General features: G+C 47.6%; 1 protein-coding gene across 4 annotated transcripts; it reads right to left on the reverse strand.

Annotated features, from left to right (window-relative positions):
* Positions 1–20: 20 nt before the first annotated feature.
* LOC146652878 (neuroglobin-like) lies at positions 21–15,996 on the reverse strand. Of its 4 annotated transcripts, none has more exons than XM_085383163.1 (5): positions 15,424–15,996; positions 14,478–14,585; positions 13,728–13,872; positions 6,222–6,312; positions 21–284 (listed from the first exon to the last, which is right to left on the reverse strand). In XM_085383163.1, exons 1-5 carry the CDS (start codon positions 15,588–15,590, stop codon positions 112–114), a joined length of 684 nt encoding a protein of 227 aa, XP_085239289.1. In that variant the 5' UTR covers positions 15,591–15,996; the 3' UTR covers positions 21–111. The 4 variants fall into 4 exon arrangements, with proteins under 4 accessions (XP_085239289.1, XP_085239290.1, XP_085239291.1 ...); XM_085383164.1 differs by having other exon boundaries at positions 13,752–13,872; positions 15,424–15,995; XM_085383165.1 differs by having other exon boundaries at positions 65–284; positions 6,232–6,312; positions 15,424–15,994.
* Positions 15,997–16,669: the final 673 nt, after the last annotated feature.

The raw sequence follows: 16,669 nt of genomic DNA on the forward strand, positions 1-16,669 counted from the left end.
TCATACTCAGATCGTGTACAAACAGGGGCATAAAAGATCTCCTCGTCACATGATGTTTATTCACTTTCAAAATAAAAGCCCACAGCTCAGCGCTGTTAAACATTCATACAGTTACACATGAGAGCTGAAAACAACATTTTCACTACACATCTTGTCATTTAAAGACTCCGTCCTGAGCTGCTGAAGCCACGTGATGGGACGAGCTGCTCTCAGCTGCTGCTGTGGCTCCTCTGGGCCTGCTGGTAGCCTTTCTTCATGGTGCGAGTGATGTACAGGAACAGAGTCTGCAGGAAAGAGAAGAGTCGTAAAAAAGGGTCAACACAGACGGCAGGGTTTGGTCGATGACCAGCAGGGGGCAGCATGAGTCTGCAGGCCCAAGCAAGCTGAACTGTGCAGGTAAATGAGGTAAACAGGACTGCAGATAAACATTCAAACATGAGCCTGGGGTCCGTTCTTCGTACCTCGCTTACTACATCCAAGATCAAATGACACATCCAAGATCAAATCATCGCGCCAACTTTGAGCTCGCTATTCCGGTTCTCCGAACACACCTGTTGTTGACGATTAGTATAGCTGGATGAAGTAATGTGAGATCATTGGGTGGCTTAACAGGGGCTACGCATCGATAGTAGAAACATTGATCGGCAACCCTTTGATTGGTCGGCGAAAATGTCGAAGGAGCGCACTCAGTATTTTTCGGCAGCAGAGCAAGAACTCTTGATTGAGGGATTTCAGGAGTTTCAGAGTTTAATTAAAATGCAAGGGAACACTGCAAAGGCTGCAAAAGCAAGGAGAGAGGGCTGGCAGAAAGTTGCTGACAAATTAAACTCGTAAGTAATTTAATAATAATAATAATAATAATAATAATGGATTGGATTCATATAGCGCTTTTCAAGGCACCCAAAGCGCTTTACAATGCCACTATTCATTCACTCTCACATTCACACACACTGGTGGAGGCAAGCTACGGTTGTAGCCACAGCTGCCCTGCGGCAGACTGACAGAAGCCAGGCTGCCATATCGCGCCATCGGCCCCTCTGGCCAACACCAGTAGGCAGTAGGGTAAATTTATCATATTATATCACATTATATCATATTATATTATATTATATTACATTATATCCTCTATCACATTAGAGCCACAACAGGACCCACTAGAACATGTGAACAAGTAAAAGTGAAATATAAGAATATTCTACAGAATGGTAATATTTATCACTTATATTGCTTTTAGTCTCTTGAAAAGAGACCCTGACATAATCTGTTCGTTTGTTTATAACAGCAACCAAGAAAAGGGCAGAGCAAAAAAAGACAGGTGGTGGTCCTGCACCCCCTCGTCAACAAGTTGGTTAAGTAAATAATACCCTCACGGGAAAATCGATATCTCTCTATGAGCACACTGTGGCGCTGAGCTAAAGGATCCTGTCTATCCCGCAATATACGCTGAGTTCTGAAAACTCTCCTTATCAATCTTGCACCTTCCGCAATGGGTGGCTCGCGTATACGGACAGGACATGGCTGCGACAGACTTCCCAAATCCACCTTCGCTTTTATAGCCGTGGTCTCTCATCTTGATTACACGACGTAATTTACCATTACTACTCTAAAATATGAATTGCATCTGAAATAATCAAATACATGGAATGGAATGAATAATAGTACATTTCCCTTTTTTTAGGAAATGACCTGTATGTATCTGTATGAAATCAATAAAAGGATCAAGTACTGCATTATCTTTAGTTACATTGATAATATTTATTTATGGACAAACAGTGGTAAAATATCGCTGTTGCTTTCGTATAAATGAAGCGGACATACCTGAGTGGCCGCGATCTAATCTTGTATACATAAAGTAAGCCTGCTCCCAAGCAGGTTTACGCTTACGGATCTGTTGCTATGACAGCAAGTCCCGGATGAGCTTCGGAGAACCGAACGATCCAAGATCACGCGAAATCGTCAACAATCAAATCCAGCTAACTTACTTAGCGAGGTACGAAGAACGGACCCCAGGTCCTTTTACAGCAGGTTTGAGAGGACAGCGTTAAACCTGCTGCTGATATTTACAGTCCAATCATCAGCTGAAGTCATTCCAACAAACTGACATCTTCATTTATGCAAAACTCTCTGGAATATTAACAGTTAATTTTCTGTTTCTTTATTTCCACGAGTTTCTTTCATTTTCTCAGAAAGCAGAGGTCAGATCAGAGGAAGCTCGTCACAGCCAGGCTGTCTTTGTTGCCAGCATGGTGATGTTATCACTGCTCTATCCATCTTTGCAGGCAGCACAAAGGTGACCCGGAGACAGTTCAGCACAACAAGCCAAAAAGTAGAGCTAAAACATAGAACATCAGGGCTAAGGTCCTGTGGCAAAGAAAAGACTAATTTAATTTTAATTATACAGCGCCAAATCACAACAGCAGTCACCTCAAGGTGCTTTATATTTTAAGTTAGACCTTACAGTCATATGACCCCCTGTGAGCAAGCATTTTGGTGACAGTGAAAAGGAAAAACTTCCTTTTAACAGGAACAAACCAACAGCAGAACCAGGTTCGGGGAGGGGCGACCATCTGCAGCGACTGGTTGGCTTGTGAGAAGGAATGGTTGGCTCAACAGTGCTCTGACTGTTTGTCAGCCTGGCTACAGTGCCTAAGAAAAATCTAGGGTTGTTCTTATTTTCTTCAATCAGTGATGAATAGCAAGATGTTCTAGCTTCACGGAGAGCTTTCTTATAAAGCAGTAAACTATTTCTCCAGAGTAAATGATGAAATGTATTTCCCTTTTTCATAACGTTTAAATGCTAGTAATTAAGGGCCAGGTGGACAACAGGTAACAACAGATTAAAGATTAAACTTTGCTTTGTTAATTTTTTCTGCTTAATTCATTTCTTGCTGTTTCTTTGTTTTTCGGTGGTCTGAGAGCAGACAGGGGGAGGAGTGGGGGGAGGACGTTGCAGAGAGACACATAAGAGTGCAACTGTTTCCTGGAATTGCCACATTCATCACCACTGTGATGAGTGTGGCAATTCCACCTAACGGTGATGTCAAACAGAGAGAAGTACCGCGGGCTGAGAGAAGAGCTGGAGCCGATTTGAAGTCCTTCAGTGGGAGAAGCTACAGTTTTTGTATTAGAAAAGTGACCGTCAATTCTAATAACCAGATAAATGCGCAGCCCTGTGAAAGTCCACTGCTACTGCCATGTACGAGTTCGGAGGGTAAGAAGCAGACATTCCCTCCTAACAGCTGTGGGCACAGATGAAGCCCTCCCCCTTTTTTTCGGAACAACAAAATAACGGCTGTACCAACCTTTGTCTGTCTCCGAAGCGGGGACCACTCGTATCGCTCTTTTCTGCAATAGCGCCTTTATTTCCTCTCTGAGTATCATGGCCGCCTCGGTGTTGACAGTCGTGTTTACGACTCTTTGGAAACGAGGTGGCTTGACCCGGAACTGCAACCGGTAACCCATGGCAACGGTTCGCAGAACCCACGGTTGTAGAGAGGGGGCGCAAGCGCGCCACTGACGGAAGTGAGCAGCCAGCCGGCTGACCTGCAGCACCGTCGGCGGGGCGTTGTCGCCCCCCAGTGTGTCTGCAGGGGACTGCATCACCTGCATGACCTGGCTCATTCTGCCTGCAGGCTGAGCATTTGTGATTGTTTGAGAATAAACAACACTCTTTATTGATTGTAACATGGAAACATGTACATTCATACATTTTGTTGGAGGCACCTTTTCTGGGGCACAACAATGAAAAACAGCGGGAACACTCGATGTGGTCACCTGAACATTTAACACACCTGAACAGGGAGTTACCTGAGGCATTTTGTGTGCAGGGGTTTTGTGCTTGGGAGACAGTGTTAGGAAAGTGCAGCGCCTTCTGGGGCTGACAACCTGAACAAAACTTAAGCGGCACCTCTTGGGCGGCAACAGAGGGGTAAAAGCAGCGTCTCCCTGCTGCTGGACCCCTTCTCCACTCGAAACCACAGCTAGGAGGGCTGAGGCTTCTTCCTCCTGGGCGTCGGGTCCCATTGGGGGCCCGAGGGTGGGCCTTTGCTCCAGGCCGACTGGCGTGGAGCTCGGGCTGGAGGATGTGCTCTCGCTGGCAGCACACCCACTTCAGCAGTGACTCTTGCCAGTCAGCAGAGGAGCGGCGGGCCTGTGAGAGCTAGCTGCGGGCTTGGGCTGACGTCTGGGGATGATGTTGCGCAGAGCTTCCGTCTGCTTCTTCCTCAGATTGAATCTAGCCTGAATGGCTTCAAGTGAATGTCCAAATAACCCAGCCGCAGACACTGGTGCGTCCGGATATACAGCTCTGTCCCTATCTGGGACGTCAGAGAGGGTCAGCCACAGGTGCCTCTGTGACACTACTGCCGAAGCCATCCCTCTGCTCAGGGAGAGCGCTGCACAGCGAGACGCACGGAGGATGTAATCTGTTGTGACTCTGACCTCGTTAAGAAGAGGTGCCAGCGGGCTGTCATCAGGAACCAGCGATCCGAGCTCTGCCAGGCACATTGTCTGGAGCATGGTGACGGAGCTCATGGCGCGAGCAGTGCCAGCCTGAGCCCGATAAATCTTCTCCAGCTGCGAAGCAGAGAATCTGCAGTGCTTGTACGGCAGAGTTGCAGGGCCGCCGACACCATCGTTATGGGATGGGGCCAGATAAGCAGCCAGAGACGGCTCCATAGGGGGTGGGTTAGCTAAGCCAGCCCCCTCGGCGCCGTCCAATTCCATGTACTGTCCATAGCCGGGCACAGTGACGTGGGTAGACAGAGGTTTGTCCCATGATGCTGTTAGCTCGCAGAGAAAGTCTGGGAACATGGGAAGGCAGTTTTTGGCCGTTGCGGGCTCCGTTGGGAGGAAAACCCCGCGAACCGCAACGGCTTCTGAGCTGGCGGAGGAGAGGGCCAGTCCAGCTGCAGCTTCTCAGCAGCACGGCGAAACAGGGAGAAAAGAGAGGTGTCATCGTGGCCAACCAGCGCAGCAGTGGCGGCACATTGGGCCGACAATAAGCTCTCCTGCTCATCCTCCGACAATCCATGGATGTCCAGGCCGATGTCCAGCACGTCATCGTCTTCCTGGGGAGCACTGGTGGGCTTCAACCCAGGCTGAAGCCCGTCAGCGCTCCTGCATGGTTCCGGCTCGTCATCGGCTAACCCGTCAACATATTCCATGTGGTCAGCCCAGCTAATTGCGGGGACGTCGACCGGAAAATCCTCGTCTTCGGACTCGGACGAAGCCGGGGCTCCAGACTCGGAAAGGAGATGGTCATGCCGTGCGACAGCCGAGCGTCCCAGCACTTTTTCCACAAACGTCACCCGTCTTTCCTGGGTCGAGCGCTGGAGCTGGCGGCAAAATGCACAGGCTTCGGGCTCCGTCAACGCTCTCCTAGCATGGACAATCCCCAGGCAGACACGGCAGGCATCGTGCTGGTCGCTGTCGTGCAAAGAGAAAGCGCATCCCTGAGGACAGGGGCGGACAGAAGATTTCTGCTTTGCTCACTTCGGTTTGGAGTCCATTCCAAAACGCAAAGCGAAACGCTGCACAGGAAAAACTTGAAATTAGCGCTCTGCGGGCAGCCTACACACCAACTGCGCGGTGGAGGCTAACATCAACAGGGGCAGTTAAGCTAAGTTCAAGTCGGCAGACAACGGAGCTAACTAGCAGCAGCTAGCTAGCCCAACTCAGCAGAGGTGTTCTCAGCGAGGTGAAGAGCGTAAGAACTGAGGGATGACTGTGATGACAGCGGCTACATGTGCAGGCGGGGGCCATGCGCGTGTCATCACACTTCATCTGCCTTAAAGGCGTGAATAAAGGTTTCTTCAGCCAGGACACGCGAGGGCATGATATCCCATAATTATGTGTTGTACCAAGTGAATCGACTGAAAAGGAACTGGACAGAACAAGTCCAGAGCCTGACTGAGAACACTGTGGACTGAATGTAAAGCCTGCCCTATTTAAAATGTCTTTCTCTTCTTTCATGACAGATACAGACAGCCCCTCTACAGGCTTTCAGAAGTTGGCCAATGAAAAGAAAACAGGCTCTTCATTCTGATTTGCAGTTTTTTTTAGGCCACCGTCAGCTTCAGGCTTCAGCAGAGATCACATCTGTTTCTCCTCTGGTTGTTTATATGTTCAGGTTCTTGAAGCAATAAATTGCATGTTTAATCATCATCTGTATGATGAGGTTAACTTTTCTCTGCTTGCTCTGAAGAATCTGTAAAAGTCACCTCTGTTTACCTTCCAGGCCTCCTCCAGGTCTGAAGTCCAGCGCTCCTGCAGGACCGGATGGATTGCGTGGATGAACTCTTCCCCCATGAGCTGGACAGACAGAGAAAGTTTTTTTTTTGATGAGCACACACATGCAGCTCTGGGTGGGTGGAGTTAAGAGTAGAGCAGTTTGGTGCTTCCACAGAGCGTGACAAAATAAACCAGAAAAAAAAGGCCTTTCTCCACCCGAGCCCTCCTACAACCTTCTTACAACTCTCCTAGAGCCATCTTAGAGAAGTCCTACAGTCCTCCTACAACTGTCCTACAACCCTCCAAAAGTTGATTCTATTCATCTGGATGTAGCATTTTGTGGAAGAAACATTTCGTCACTCATCCAAGTGTCTCCGCTGATTGCAGGTTTCCCCAATCTTATAAACAGTACATTGCATAATAAATGAAACCAGCCCACTGAAGGAACAATGGCCTGGGAGGTCAGTTCCTTAATCTTTACAACACTGAGCGAACAACACAGAGCGAACACCATCACCACAGACACAGCAGCCAGGGAAGCTGAAGAAAAGCACATCAAGAAGGTCCTGAGTAAATGTGGTTATCCCAGCTGGACTTTTGTCAAAGCTGGGAAGGCGCCAAACGAAAGCTCCAGCCGATCCAGGAGAGAAGGACAACCGCTGCCTAAGCGAAAACCCGCAGTAATCCCGTATGTGTCAGGAGTATCGGAGCAGTTGAGATGCATTTTTTCTAAACACCGGATCTCTGTGGCTTTTAAAACCCAAAACACGCTGTGCCATAAATTGGTCCACCCCAAGGATTGGGTCCCCCAACACAGACAGAGTAACATGGTGTACACTATTAAGTGCCAGGAGGATTGCCAGGATTTATACATCGGGAAAACCAAACAACCTCTGGTGAAGCGGATGGCACAACACAGAAGAGCTACCTCGTCAGGCCAGGACTCTGCAGTCTATTTACACCTACAGGCCAGTGGACACTTTTTCAATGATGAGGAGGTACACATCTTGGACAAGGAGGAACGCTGGTTGAGTGCGGTGTCAAGGAGGCCATTTACGTGAAAAGGGAAAAACCATCTCTGAATCGAGGAGGGTGCCTAAGGGTACATCTTTCGCCATCTTACAATGCAGTGATTGCAGCCATTCCCCAACTCTCTGTGAATGGTACTCATGGCCATTGATCAGTGGGCTTTGATCAGTGGGTTTTGGTCAGTGGTTGTTGATCAATTCTCATGAGAATTTGCATAATTAAGATTAAGGAACTGACCTCCAGGCCCATTGTTCCTTCAGTGGGCTGGTTTCAGTCATCATGCAATGTACTGTTTATAAGATTGGGGAAACCTGGAGTCAGCTGAGACTGAAGAAGTCAGTTGGATGAGTGATGAGCTATTATACAGCTATTCTACTACCATCATTCACTAGCTCAATTCATGTCATGCTTTGACATGAATTGAGCTGCAGTTGGGGAAGGCCTCAAAGGGGACGGGCGATGGTTCCCGGGCCTGGCAGATCCCCATGTACTAAATAGAAGTGAAGAAGTTAAAGAATGGAGAACAAGGAGGGAGGGAGGGTGGGGCACGTAAACGAGAATGATCAGCTTGCAGAACTGGGGGAACCTATATAGATGACAGCTGGAAGGAGCATGTTTGGAGGCGTGGTCCTACTCCGGAAATTCCGATACATAATCTCCAATTCACTAGCTGGGCCTACGTCCTCATTTTAGGTTTGACAGCGTTTTAGTAGGTAAAAGTGAATGCTTTGACATGAATTGAGCTGCAGTTTGTGGAAGGTCTCAAAGGGGACTGGCGATGGCTCCTGGGCCTGGCAGATCCCCAAAGAAGGCATCCCCTGAAAATGGTAACAACTGTGCATTACGAGGGTCGACGACCTCAGCGAGAATAATTAGATTTTCAATTCAACTTATTTATATGCCACCGAACCATGGTGACAGATGCCTCGAGACCCTACAATGATGTCTGGAGGAAAAACCCAACAATTATATGACCCCCTCTGAGCAAGCGCTTTGGCGATGGTGGGAAGGAAAAACTTCCTTTTAACAGGAAGAAACCTCTGGCAGATCTAGGCTCAGGGAGGGGCAGCCAACTGCCGTGACCGGTTTGGGTGAGAGAAGGAGAACAGGACAGAGGCAAGTGTAGGGAGAGCGAACGCCGAGTGGCCTCACCACCCAAAGAAGAGGAAAATAACTGGTAGCAGGCTAGCAAAGCTGAACAGCTCTCGATAAGGTAGTCAAAGATTCCATGGAGTGGAGTGGATCAGCTCGGACAAGCAGAAGATGGAGAGGGGGTGCTTAGCTGGTTAATTACGTCAGATAAGGTAGTGATAACTACTGTGCTTATTTCTGAAATGAACAGAAGTGAAAGCGGCAGCTTGGGAAGGGTTGATGAATTGAATGACTGATTAGAGGAAAGTCGTCTTCTATAATAATAACTCCCAAAATTGTCAGAGAGCAGAGGGCGAGTCCACTGAACTTCGTGGGAGATGATGAGCTGTTTAGACATAGTCTTGAATGATTGTGTCGAGGGTGGATGCTAGATAATGCTTGCGAAAGCACGTGAGAAGTAAAGGGATGTCATGAAGAATTATGCGCATGGCACAGTTTGGATGTCTTAAAAGGGGCGATAGAGGAAAGAATCTGGCATCCCAGTGCCACGAAGGTTCATCAGTGCTTTGCAAAGGCAGAAAAGATGACAGATGGTTCTCTGTGCCGGAACAGTTTGCTGCTACATCTTGTGGAAGACTGGATGTAAAGAGAGAAACTGGCATCCTGGTGAAAGGAATGTTTTGGGTTTTTTGCGAGTGATTGATGGCGGAAGCTGCCAATCCAGTAACGGAAAGGTAAGCTACTTAGGGAACAGAACCTGGCATCTCGGTGCAAAGAACGTTTTCTGCATTTGCAAATGAGGAATAGAGACAGCGAACCTGGCGTTTTGGTGCTGAAAGGAACATCTGCTGCTTAGCATATAAGGGCTAGATGTGGAGAAGCTGGCGTCCCAGTGGTAGAAGGATTAATGCAGTGAAACTGGCAACTCTGTATTAGAAAGTTTGCTCCTGAGTATGCGAGTGAGGGATAAAGAAGAACCAGGCAACTCGGCGCCTGGTTCTTCTTTATCTTGCTACTGTATTTGCATAGGAGGGATAGAGGATAAGAAGCTGGCATACCGGTGCCAAAGCTTGCTAATGTGTTTGCATAGGAGGGATAGAGGAAGAGAAGCTGACATCCCGGTGCCAAAGCTTGCTACTGTATTAGGATAGGAGGGAGAGAGGGAGAGAGGCTGGCATCTCGGTGCCAAAGCTTGCTACTGTATTTGCATAGGAGTGATAGAGGAAGAGAACCTGGCATCCCGGTGCCAAAAGCATGCTGCTGCATTTTGCCAATATGGGATACGGGAAAGGGAAACTGGTGACTCATTCATAGAAAAGTTTGCTGGTGCGATTGGATATGAGGGAAGGACCGGCAAAGGAAACCAGCAAGGCGTTGGTAGAAGGCTTGCGGCTGCTTTTGTAAATAAGGGTTAAAGGACAAACCTGGCAACTCAGTGCCTTTTTTTCCCCCATGCAAAGAAACTGGCTATTTTGCAAATGAGAATTGAGAACTTGGTATCGGGGCTAGAAGGATTAATGCTGCTTTTTGCCATGATGGATGCAGAGAAACTGGCAGTTTATTAGTTGGAAAGCTAGATGCTGCATTGCTAATGGTGATGAAGGAAAACCTGGCAACCCGGGGCCGTTTAATTAAATTCATTAATTAATTAATTTTGTCTACACTGAGAACTGGCAACCCGATGGCAGAAAAGCTTGCTGTTTCTTTTGCGAATGAGGGATAAAGGAGCCTGGCAACCCAGTGCCAAGGTTTGCTACAGAATTTTGCGAAGGAGAGATGAGTGGCTGGAAACCTGACAACTCGGTGCCGACACTTGCTGCAGAGTTTAGCAGAGGAAGGATGAGTGAACGTATGCTGCAGAGTTTAGCCAAGGAGGGATGAGAGGCTGGAAACCTGGCAACTCGGTGCTGAGGTTAACAGCAGAATTTGCGAAGGAGGGATGAGTGACTAAGAGCCTAGCAACCCGGTGCCAAGGTTTGCTGCAGAATTTTGCGAAGCAGGGATGAGGGGCTGGGAACCTGGCAACTCGGTGCCAAAGCATGCTGCATTCACTACGGAGGGGTGGAGTACTGGCAACTCTGCTGCTTGCTGCTGCTTTTGCGAATGAGGATAAAGGAACCTGGCAACTCGGTGCTGAGGTTACGTGCAGAATTTTGTGAAGGAGGGAAGAGGCTGGGAACCTGGCAACTCTGTACTGAATTTGCTACGGAGGAATATAGAACTGGCGTTACCTCATAACTGAATTTAGCCGAGATATGAAGACTGGATGGATCGACGTGGCAGTCCATATGTCGGGTGGCGAGAAAACTGCTAGAGGATCATCAGCATTCGGTCTTGAGCCGTGGCGTTCGGTGTGTTTCTTGGATTGCCGGAGGAAAAGCGATGGACGAAGAGCTTGAGTAGTTGTTCATCTAATGCGCTGACAGACAAGAGGACAATTGTAGCGAATGGAAGGGTGAGTAAAATTATGTTACTCCTGTGAGAAAGCTGTGTTTAAAGGAAACCGCCAAGAATGGACCCTGTTTGCACGTAAACGAGAATGATCAGCTTGCAGAACTGGGGAAACCTATACGGAAGGAGCGTGTTTGGAGGCGTGGTCCTGCTCCTTAAATTCCGATACATAATCTCCAATACAACAGTCCTACAACCCTACTACAGCTCTTCTACAACCCTCCTACAGTCCTAGTTAGGGATGGCTACCGGTATCTGGTGCCATTATGGCACCGGTTCTGACATAAACAGTAGTAACCAGACTGAAAAGCAGCGCATTTCAGTGCTTTTTTTTTTCTTGAGATGTCATACACTTTGGATTCTAGCCAATCATTTTAGCTTTCCAAGGATAGTAGGCGGGCCCAGGTACGTACGTTCTTTTAGAGCAGAGCTACAGATTAATAATGTCCAAGGCGAAGCAGTCAAAAGTCTTGCTGTACTTCACAGCAAAAGATGCAAACTCAGCAGCCTGCAACAAGTGCTTTAAGGTGATACTGTGCAAAGGATGTAATGCCTCGAATCTGATGAAACACCTGGCAACGCATAGCATTTTTTTAAAAGCCGAGAAATGCACCGTATTTGATAGCTTGCTGCAAGACCTCACACCGAGCACATCTACTGCGGGTTTGGTGCCTGTTATCGGACCCGGAGTTAGCAACATCCCCCAAGAACCCGAAGAGGAGAATCCTGGCCCCTAGCCCTGCCAGTGTAGCAGAAATGATGACAGATGATGATGGCACAGCAGCCGTTCTTCTCTGGGTGAGTGGCTTAATGTTGTTTGCGTGTAATTTACGTTGAATAGACTAACCACGTTATTAAATTAATGCATGTAATGTGAACTAGCAAACACCGTCGTAGTTGCATGCGGCTGTCTTCTTGTTTGATAGAGTGATACCATATGGCTTGCAAAAGTATTCGGCAACCTTGAACTTTTCCACATTTTGTCACATTACAGCCAAAAACATAAATCAATTTTATTGGAATTCCATGTGAAAGACCGATACAAAGTGGTGTACACGTGAGAAGTGGAACGAAAATCATACATGATTCCAAACATTTTTTACAAATAAATAACTGAAAAGTGGGGTGTGCGTAATTATTCAGCCCCCTTTGGTCTGAGTGCAGTCAGTTGCCCATAGACATTGCCTGATGAGTGCTAATGACTAAATAGAGTGCACCTGTGTGTAATCTAATGTCAGTACAAATACAGCTGCTCTGTGACAGCCTCAGAGGTTGTCTAAGAGGGAGCAACAACACCATGAAGTCCAAAGAACACACCAGACAGGTCAAGGATAAAGTTATTGAGAAGCCAAGGCCCATGGTGACTCTGGACGAGCTGCAGAGATCTACAGCTCAGGTGGGGGAATCTGTCCATAGGAAAACTATTATTGCACTGCACAAAGTTGGCCTTTATGGAAGAGTGGCAAGAAGAAAGCCATTGTTAACAAAAAACCATAAGAAGTCCCGTTTGCAGTTTGCCACAAGCCATGTGGGGGACACAGCAAACATGTGGAAGAAGGTGCTCTGGTCAGATGAGACCAAAATGGAACTTTTTGGCCAAAATGCAAAACGCTATGTGTGGAAGAAAACTAACACTGCACATCACTCTGAACACACCATCCACACTGTCAAATATGGTGGTGGCAGCATCATGCTCTGGGGGTGCTTCTCTTCAGCAGGGACAGGGAAGCTGGTCAGAGTTGATGGGAAGATGGATGGAGCGAAATACAGGGCAATTTTGGAAGAAAACCTAGGAGTCTGCAAAAGACTTGAGACTGGGGCGGAGGTTCACCTTCCAGCAGGACAACAACCCTAAACATAAAGCCAGGGCAACAATGGAATGGTTTAAAACAAAACATATCCATGTGTTAGAATGGCCCAGTCAAAGTCCAGATCTAAATCCAATTGAGAATCTGTGGCAAGATCTGAAAACTGCCGTTCACAAACACTGTCCATCTAATCTGACTGAGCTGGAGCTGTTTTGCAAAGAAGAATGGGCAAGGATTTCAGTCTCTAGATGTGCAAAGCTGGTAGAGACATACCCTAAAAGACTGGCAGCTGTAATTGCAGCAAAAGGTGGTTCTACAAAGTATTGATTCAGGGGGCTGAATAATTACGCACACCCCACTTTTCAGTTATTTATTTGTAAAAAATGTTTGGAATCATGTATGATTTTTCATTCCACTTCTCACGTGTACACCACTTTGTATCGGTCTTTCACGTGGAATTCCAATAAAATTTATTCATGTTTGTGGCTGTAATGTGACAAAATGTGGAAAGGTTCAAAGGGGCCGAATACTTTTGCAAGCCACTGTATGCCCTATAGCTGCAGAAAAGGCTAACATTGTTATCTTTTTACAAAAAAGAACAGCTAAACTTGAGAGGTTTTAGGACAAAGTTTGTGTTTTCCATTGTTTAAGCACCGGTTCCAACCAAAGGAGGTATGTTGTATCAACAGAAAAGGCTAACTTGGTTATCATTTTGCAGAAAAAAAGAGACTGCTAAAAATAAAAACATAAGAGGTTTTTGGACAAAGTTTGTGTTCTCCATTCTTTAAGCACCGGTTCAAGCACCGTTTAAGCACCAGTACCATTTCAAAAGTACCGGTTTGGCACCGGTATCGGATAAAACCTAAACGATACCCATCCCTAATCCTAGTACAGCCGTCCTACAGTCCACCTACAGCTGTCCTACAACCCTCCTCCAGCTCTTCTAAAACCCTCCTACAATCCTCCTCCAGCTCTTCTACAACCCTCCTATAGCTTTCAATCTGCCTAAAGCTCAGAAAATTGAGAAGAATTGCCAGACGTGTGTGAGCAGGCTCGGCTGAGGATGACCAGTGTGGACTGAACTAATGTCACAGCTGAGTGGAAACAAATCCCCACCACTGTGTTCAGCTTCACACTGACATCATAGTATTTTGGCAGGGCTTTGTACTGGTAATGCTTCCTGCCCAGATCCAGGATCAGCTGGTCCAGACGGTCGTCCTGGTCGATCCTGGCGACCGTCTTCTCGATGATGTACATGATCCTGCAGGGAGAGCAGAGGAGAAAACCAGTCAGCAGGAGGCTCTGCTAAAACCAGAGACCCTGCAGGAGTCACAGGCAGCTTTTGCTGCTAGCTGTCAGCTAACCGGCCCTCTGGGCTGTGTTTTAATGAAATGAAAGGTTAATTTCATGCTTCTGTATGGTTGCAATAATTCTGATCAGAGGCAATAATAAATATATCTTGAGCCCTCATTGCAGCCCTCATACAAAATGTTACAGCAAGGGGTGAGAGTACAGTTTTATATTTCCTCTCCCACACAGTTTAACAAAGTGTTTCAGTTTCAGAGATAAAAATGGACGCAAGTCATTATGACTGATAACAACATCTGCTTCTTGTTATTGTGTATGACATTAGATTAGCACCACCCTCACATCCTTCCTGGCTTCAAAAGAACTTTATTTATAAGTCCAACAGAGGTGGTATTTATGTTTAACGCCTCATTTGACTAATGTTTTATGTCATTTGTGAAATCAGCTGATCAGCTGTTAGCACATTTGTCCCTGTTTCTGCTTGGTCCCCCCACTCACAGTTACACTGCTCAGCTCTCACTTAAAGTGTGTGCGTGTGTGTGTGTATGTGTGTGTAACCTGAGGCCGTGGGCTTTCAGCTCTTTGCTCGCCCTCAGGGTGTTCACATCATTCAGGTCTCTGAAGGTGAAGAAGGCGTCTTTGCACTCCGGGTGAGTCTCAAACAGCCTGGAAGAGGGTGGGGGTGGAGTTAAATGGTTGGTGTGAGCGCTGCTCTGATGTCTGATAAGCTAACAAAGGGCAGTCAGTGAACCTGCAGCTGCAGAAAGGTCACGTCCTCATTACCCACGGTCCTCTGTGCTGTGCTGAGGGCTGGGGTGAACTTGCACACACAAACACAAGGCGAAAACAGACAGCTGTACACAAACCACAGAGAGCGGCTGAGACTGCAGAGCGGCTCGCTGCACCTGCTTTGCATGAACATCAGTAACATCAGTCTGCAGGTAAACAGCACTCCTGAGCCCAAACACTGTGGCTCTGCCTGGCCCTGCTCCATCTTGCAGAGGAGAGGAGGACCTCCACCCTCTGCGAACTCAGGCACAGCAACCAAACCAGCTCCAGCCCACTTCCTGTCAGGGTTCGTCTGCACAGTTTTCTCAGACTCCAGAAAGCAGAACATGATCTCCCGTGACTTTTGACACATGACCTCTGACTCTGAGGCACTCACCTGCATCAGAACCAGAAAGTCTTTCAGACCTGCGCATGCCCGCTGTTTGGTGATGAGCTGTCAATCAAACCTTGCCCGCAGTTTTTACAATAATCTGATCATCTAAACGATAATCGCCACTGTTTTCTGACTGAACGTCGATTTACGCAGAATTGACGTCACAGCCGTGCCTGTGGGCTGGTGGGACATCAGATCTGCGAGCTGAGAGACCCTCGCCCTTAAACAAACTCAACACGGCTTTATGACCGGTAGTTAAGGATACCTGCTCTGACGTAACACTTCTTCATAACGTCTACCTGCGTGACTGTACAGAGGACGGCGGAGCGCGCGTGAACTCACCTGACGAACATGATGACGCCCACCCTGCTGATGTCCTCCTGGATCTCCCTCCAACTGCTCCTGATCGCCTCCCGGCTCTCCGCGCTCAGACTCACCGGCAACGCATCCTCTTCCTCCTCCTGCTCCGGCCGCCGGTCCGGAGCCTCCGCTGAGAGGGAGCAACCCATCTAGAAAATCACCGACAGTACACCAGAACCGCCGCACACAGCGCGACGCACAGCTGGTACTGACTGCGCTCACTTCCGCACTCACGAAGCGCGCGTCTTCAGATCTGAGCTTGTTTCTATCAGATAAAGTTCAAAAGAGGGACACATGCACACACAGCGCTCCTGTTTTAATAATGTTTAGTATCACCCGAATGCGCTGACACACCGATCACCTGCACAGGTAAGAATGTGACAGCTCCTCAGTCCAAACCGAAGAACTGATAATCTGATCCCAGCCCAACTTCACAGTCTCATGCTTGTCATCATCAGCTGCCTGACGATCATCAGCTCACAACAACAACAACAGCTTTTTAAGGCGACTTTAGCTTCCTGTGTGCAAGCAGAGAATAGGAAGTGAGCTGCAGCAGAAAACCTCTGAGCACATAGCGAGCAAAGTCTGATAAACTGTCACGTCATCAGCTGTCCTCACAGCTGATGGTATGACGACTGTCACCGTCATCACATGTGTTTCTGTGCAGCATTTAAACCTGGGGTCACATGTATGATCACATGATAGCATGTCAGAACCATGAAGACTGTGTATGTTCCCCTTAGCTATGGTCACAGGTTAAAGCACTGGGATGCAGGTTCCTCTCACCCTGGTCTGTCCTCAGCAGGTCTTTAGAGGTCTCTTCTCTTCCAGCCTGATTCTGAGTGTGCTGGTCCAGGTTCACTCACAGCTATTGCTCCAGTGCACAGATCCCAGATCAGCTTACATTCAGTGAGGTCAGACACTCTCCAACTGTTTTGGTTTGTTTCCCGAAAATTATTATTCAGTTTAATTTTGTTCATACGGCACCAAATCACAACAGTCGCCTCAAGGTGGTGAGGTAGACCGTACAATAATACATACAGAGATAACCCAACAATCATATGACCCACTATGAGGAAGCACTTTGGCAACAGCGAGAAGGAAAACTCCTTTTTAACAGGAAGAAGCCTACAGCAGAGCCAGTCTCAGGGGAGGGCCAGGGGGAGGAAGACAGGAGCAAGACATGCTATGGAAGCGAACCCGAGATTAATAACAAATATGATTCAGT

Source organism: Rhamphochromis longiceps, linkage group LG15 (genome assembly GCF_057381845.1).
Source record: "Rhamphochromis longiceps isolate RC_006_pf linkage group LG15, R_longiceps_female_GT1.1, whole genome shotgun sequence".
Taxonomy (NCBI): Eukaryota; Metazoa; Chordata; class Actinopteri; order Cichliformes; family Cichlidae; genus Rhamphochromis; species Rhamphochromis longiceps.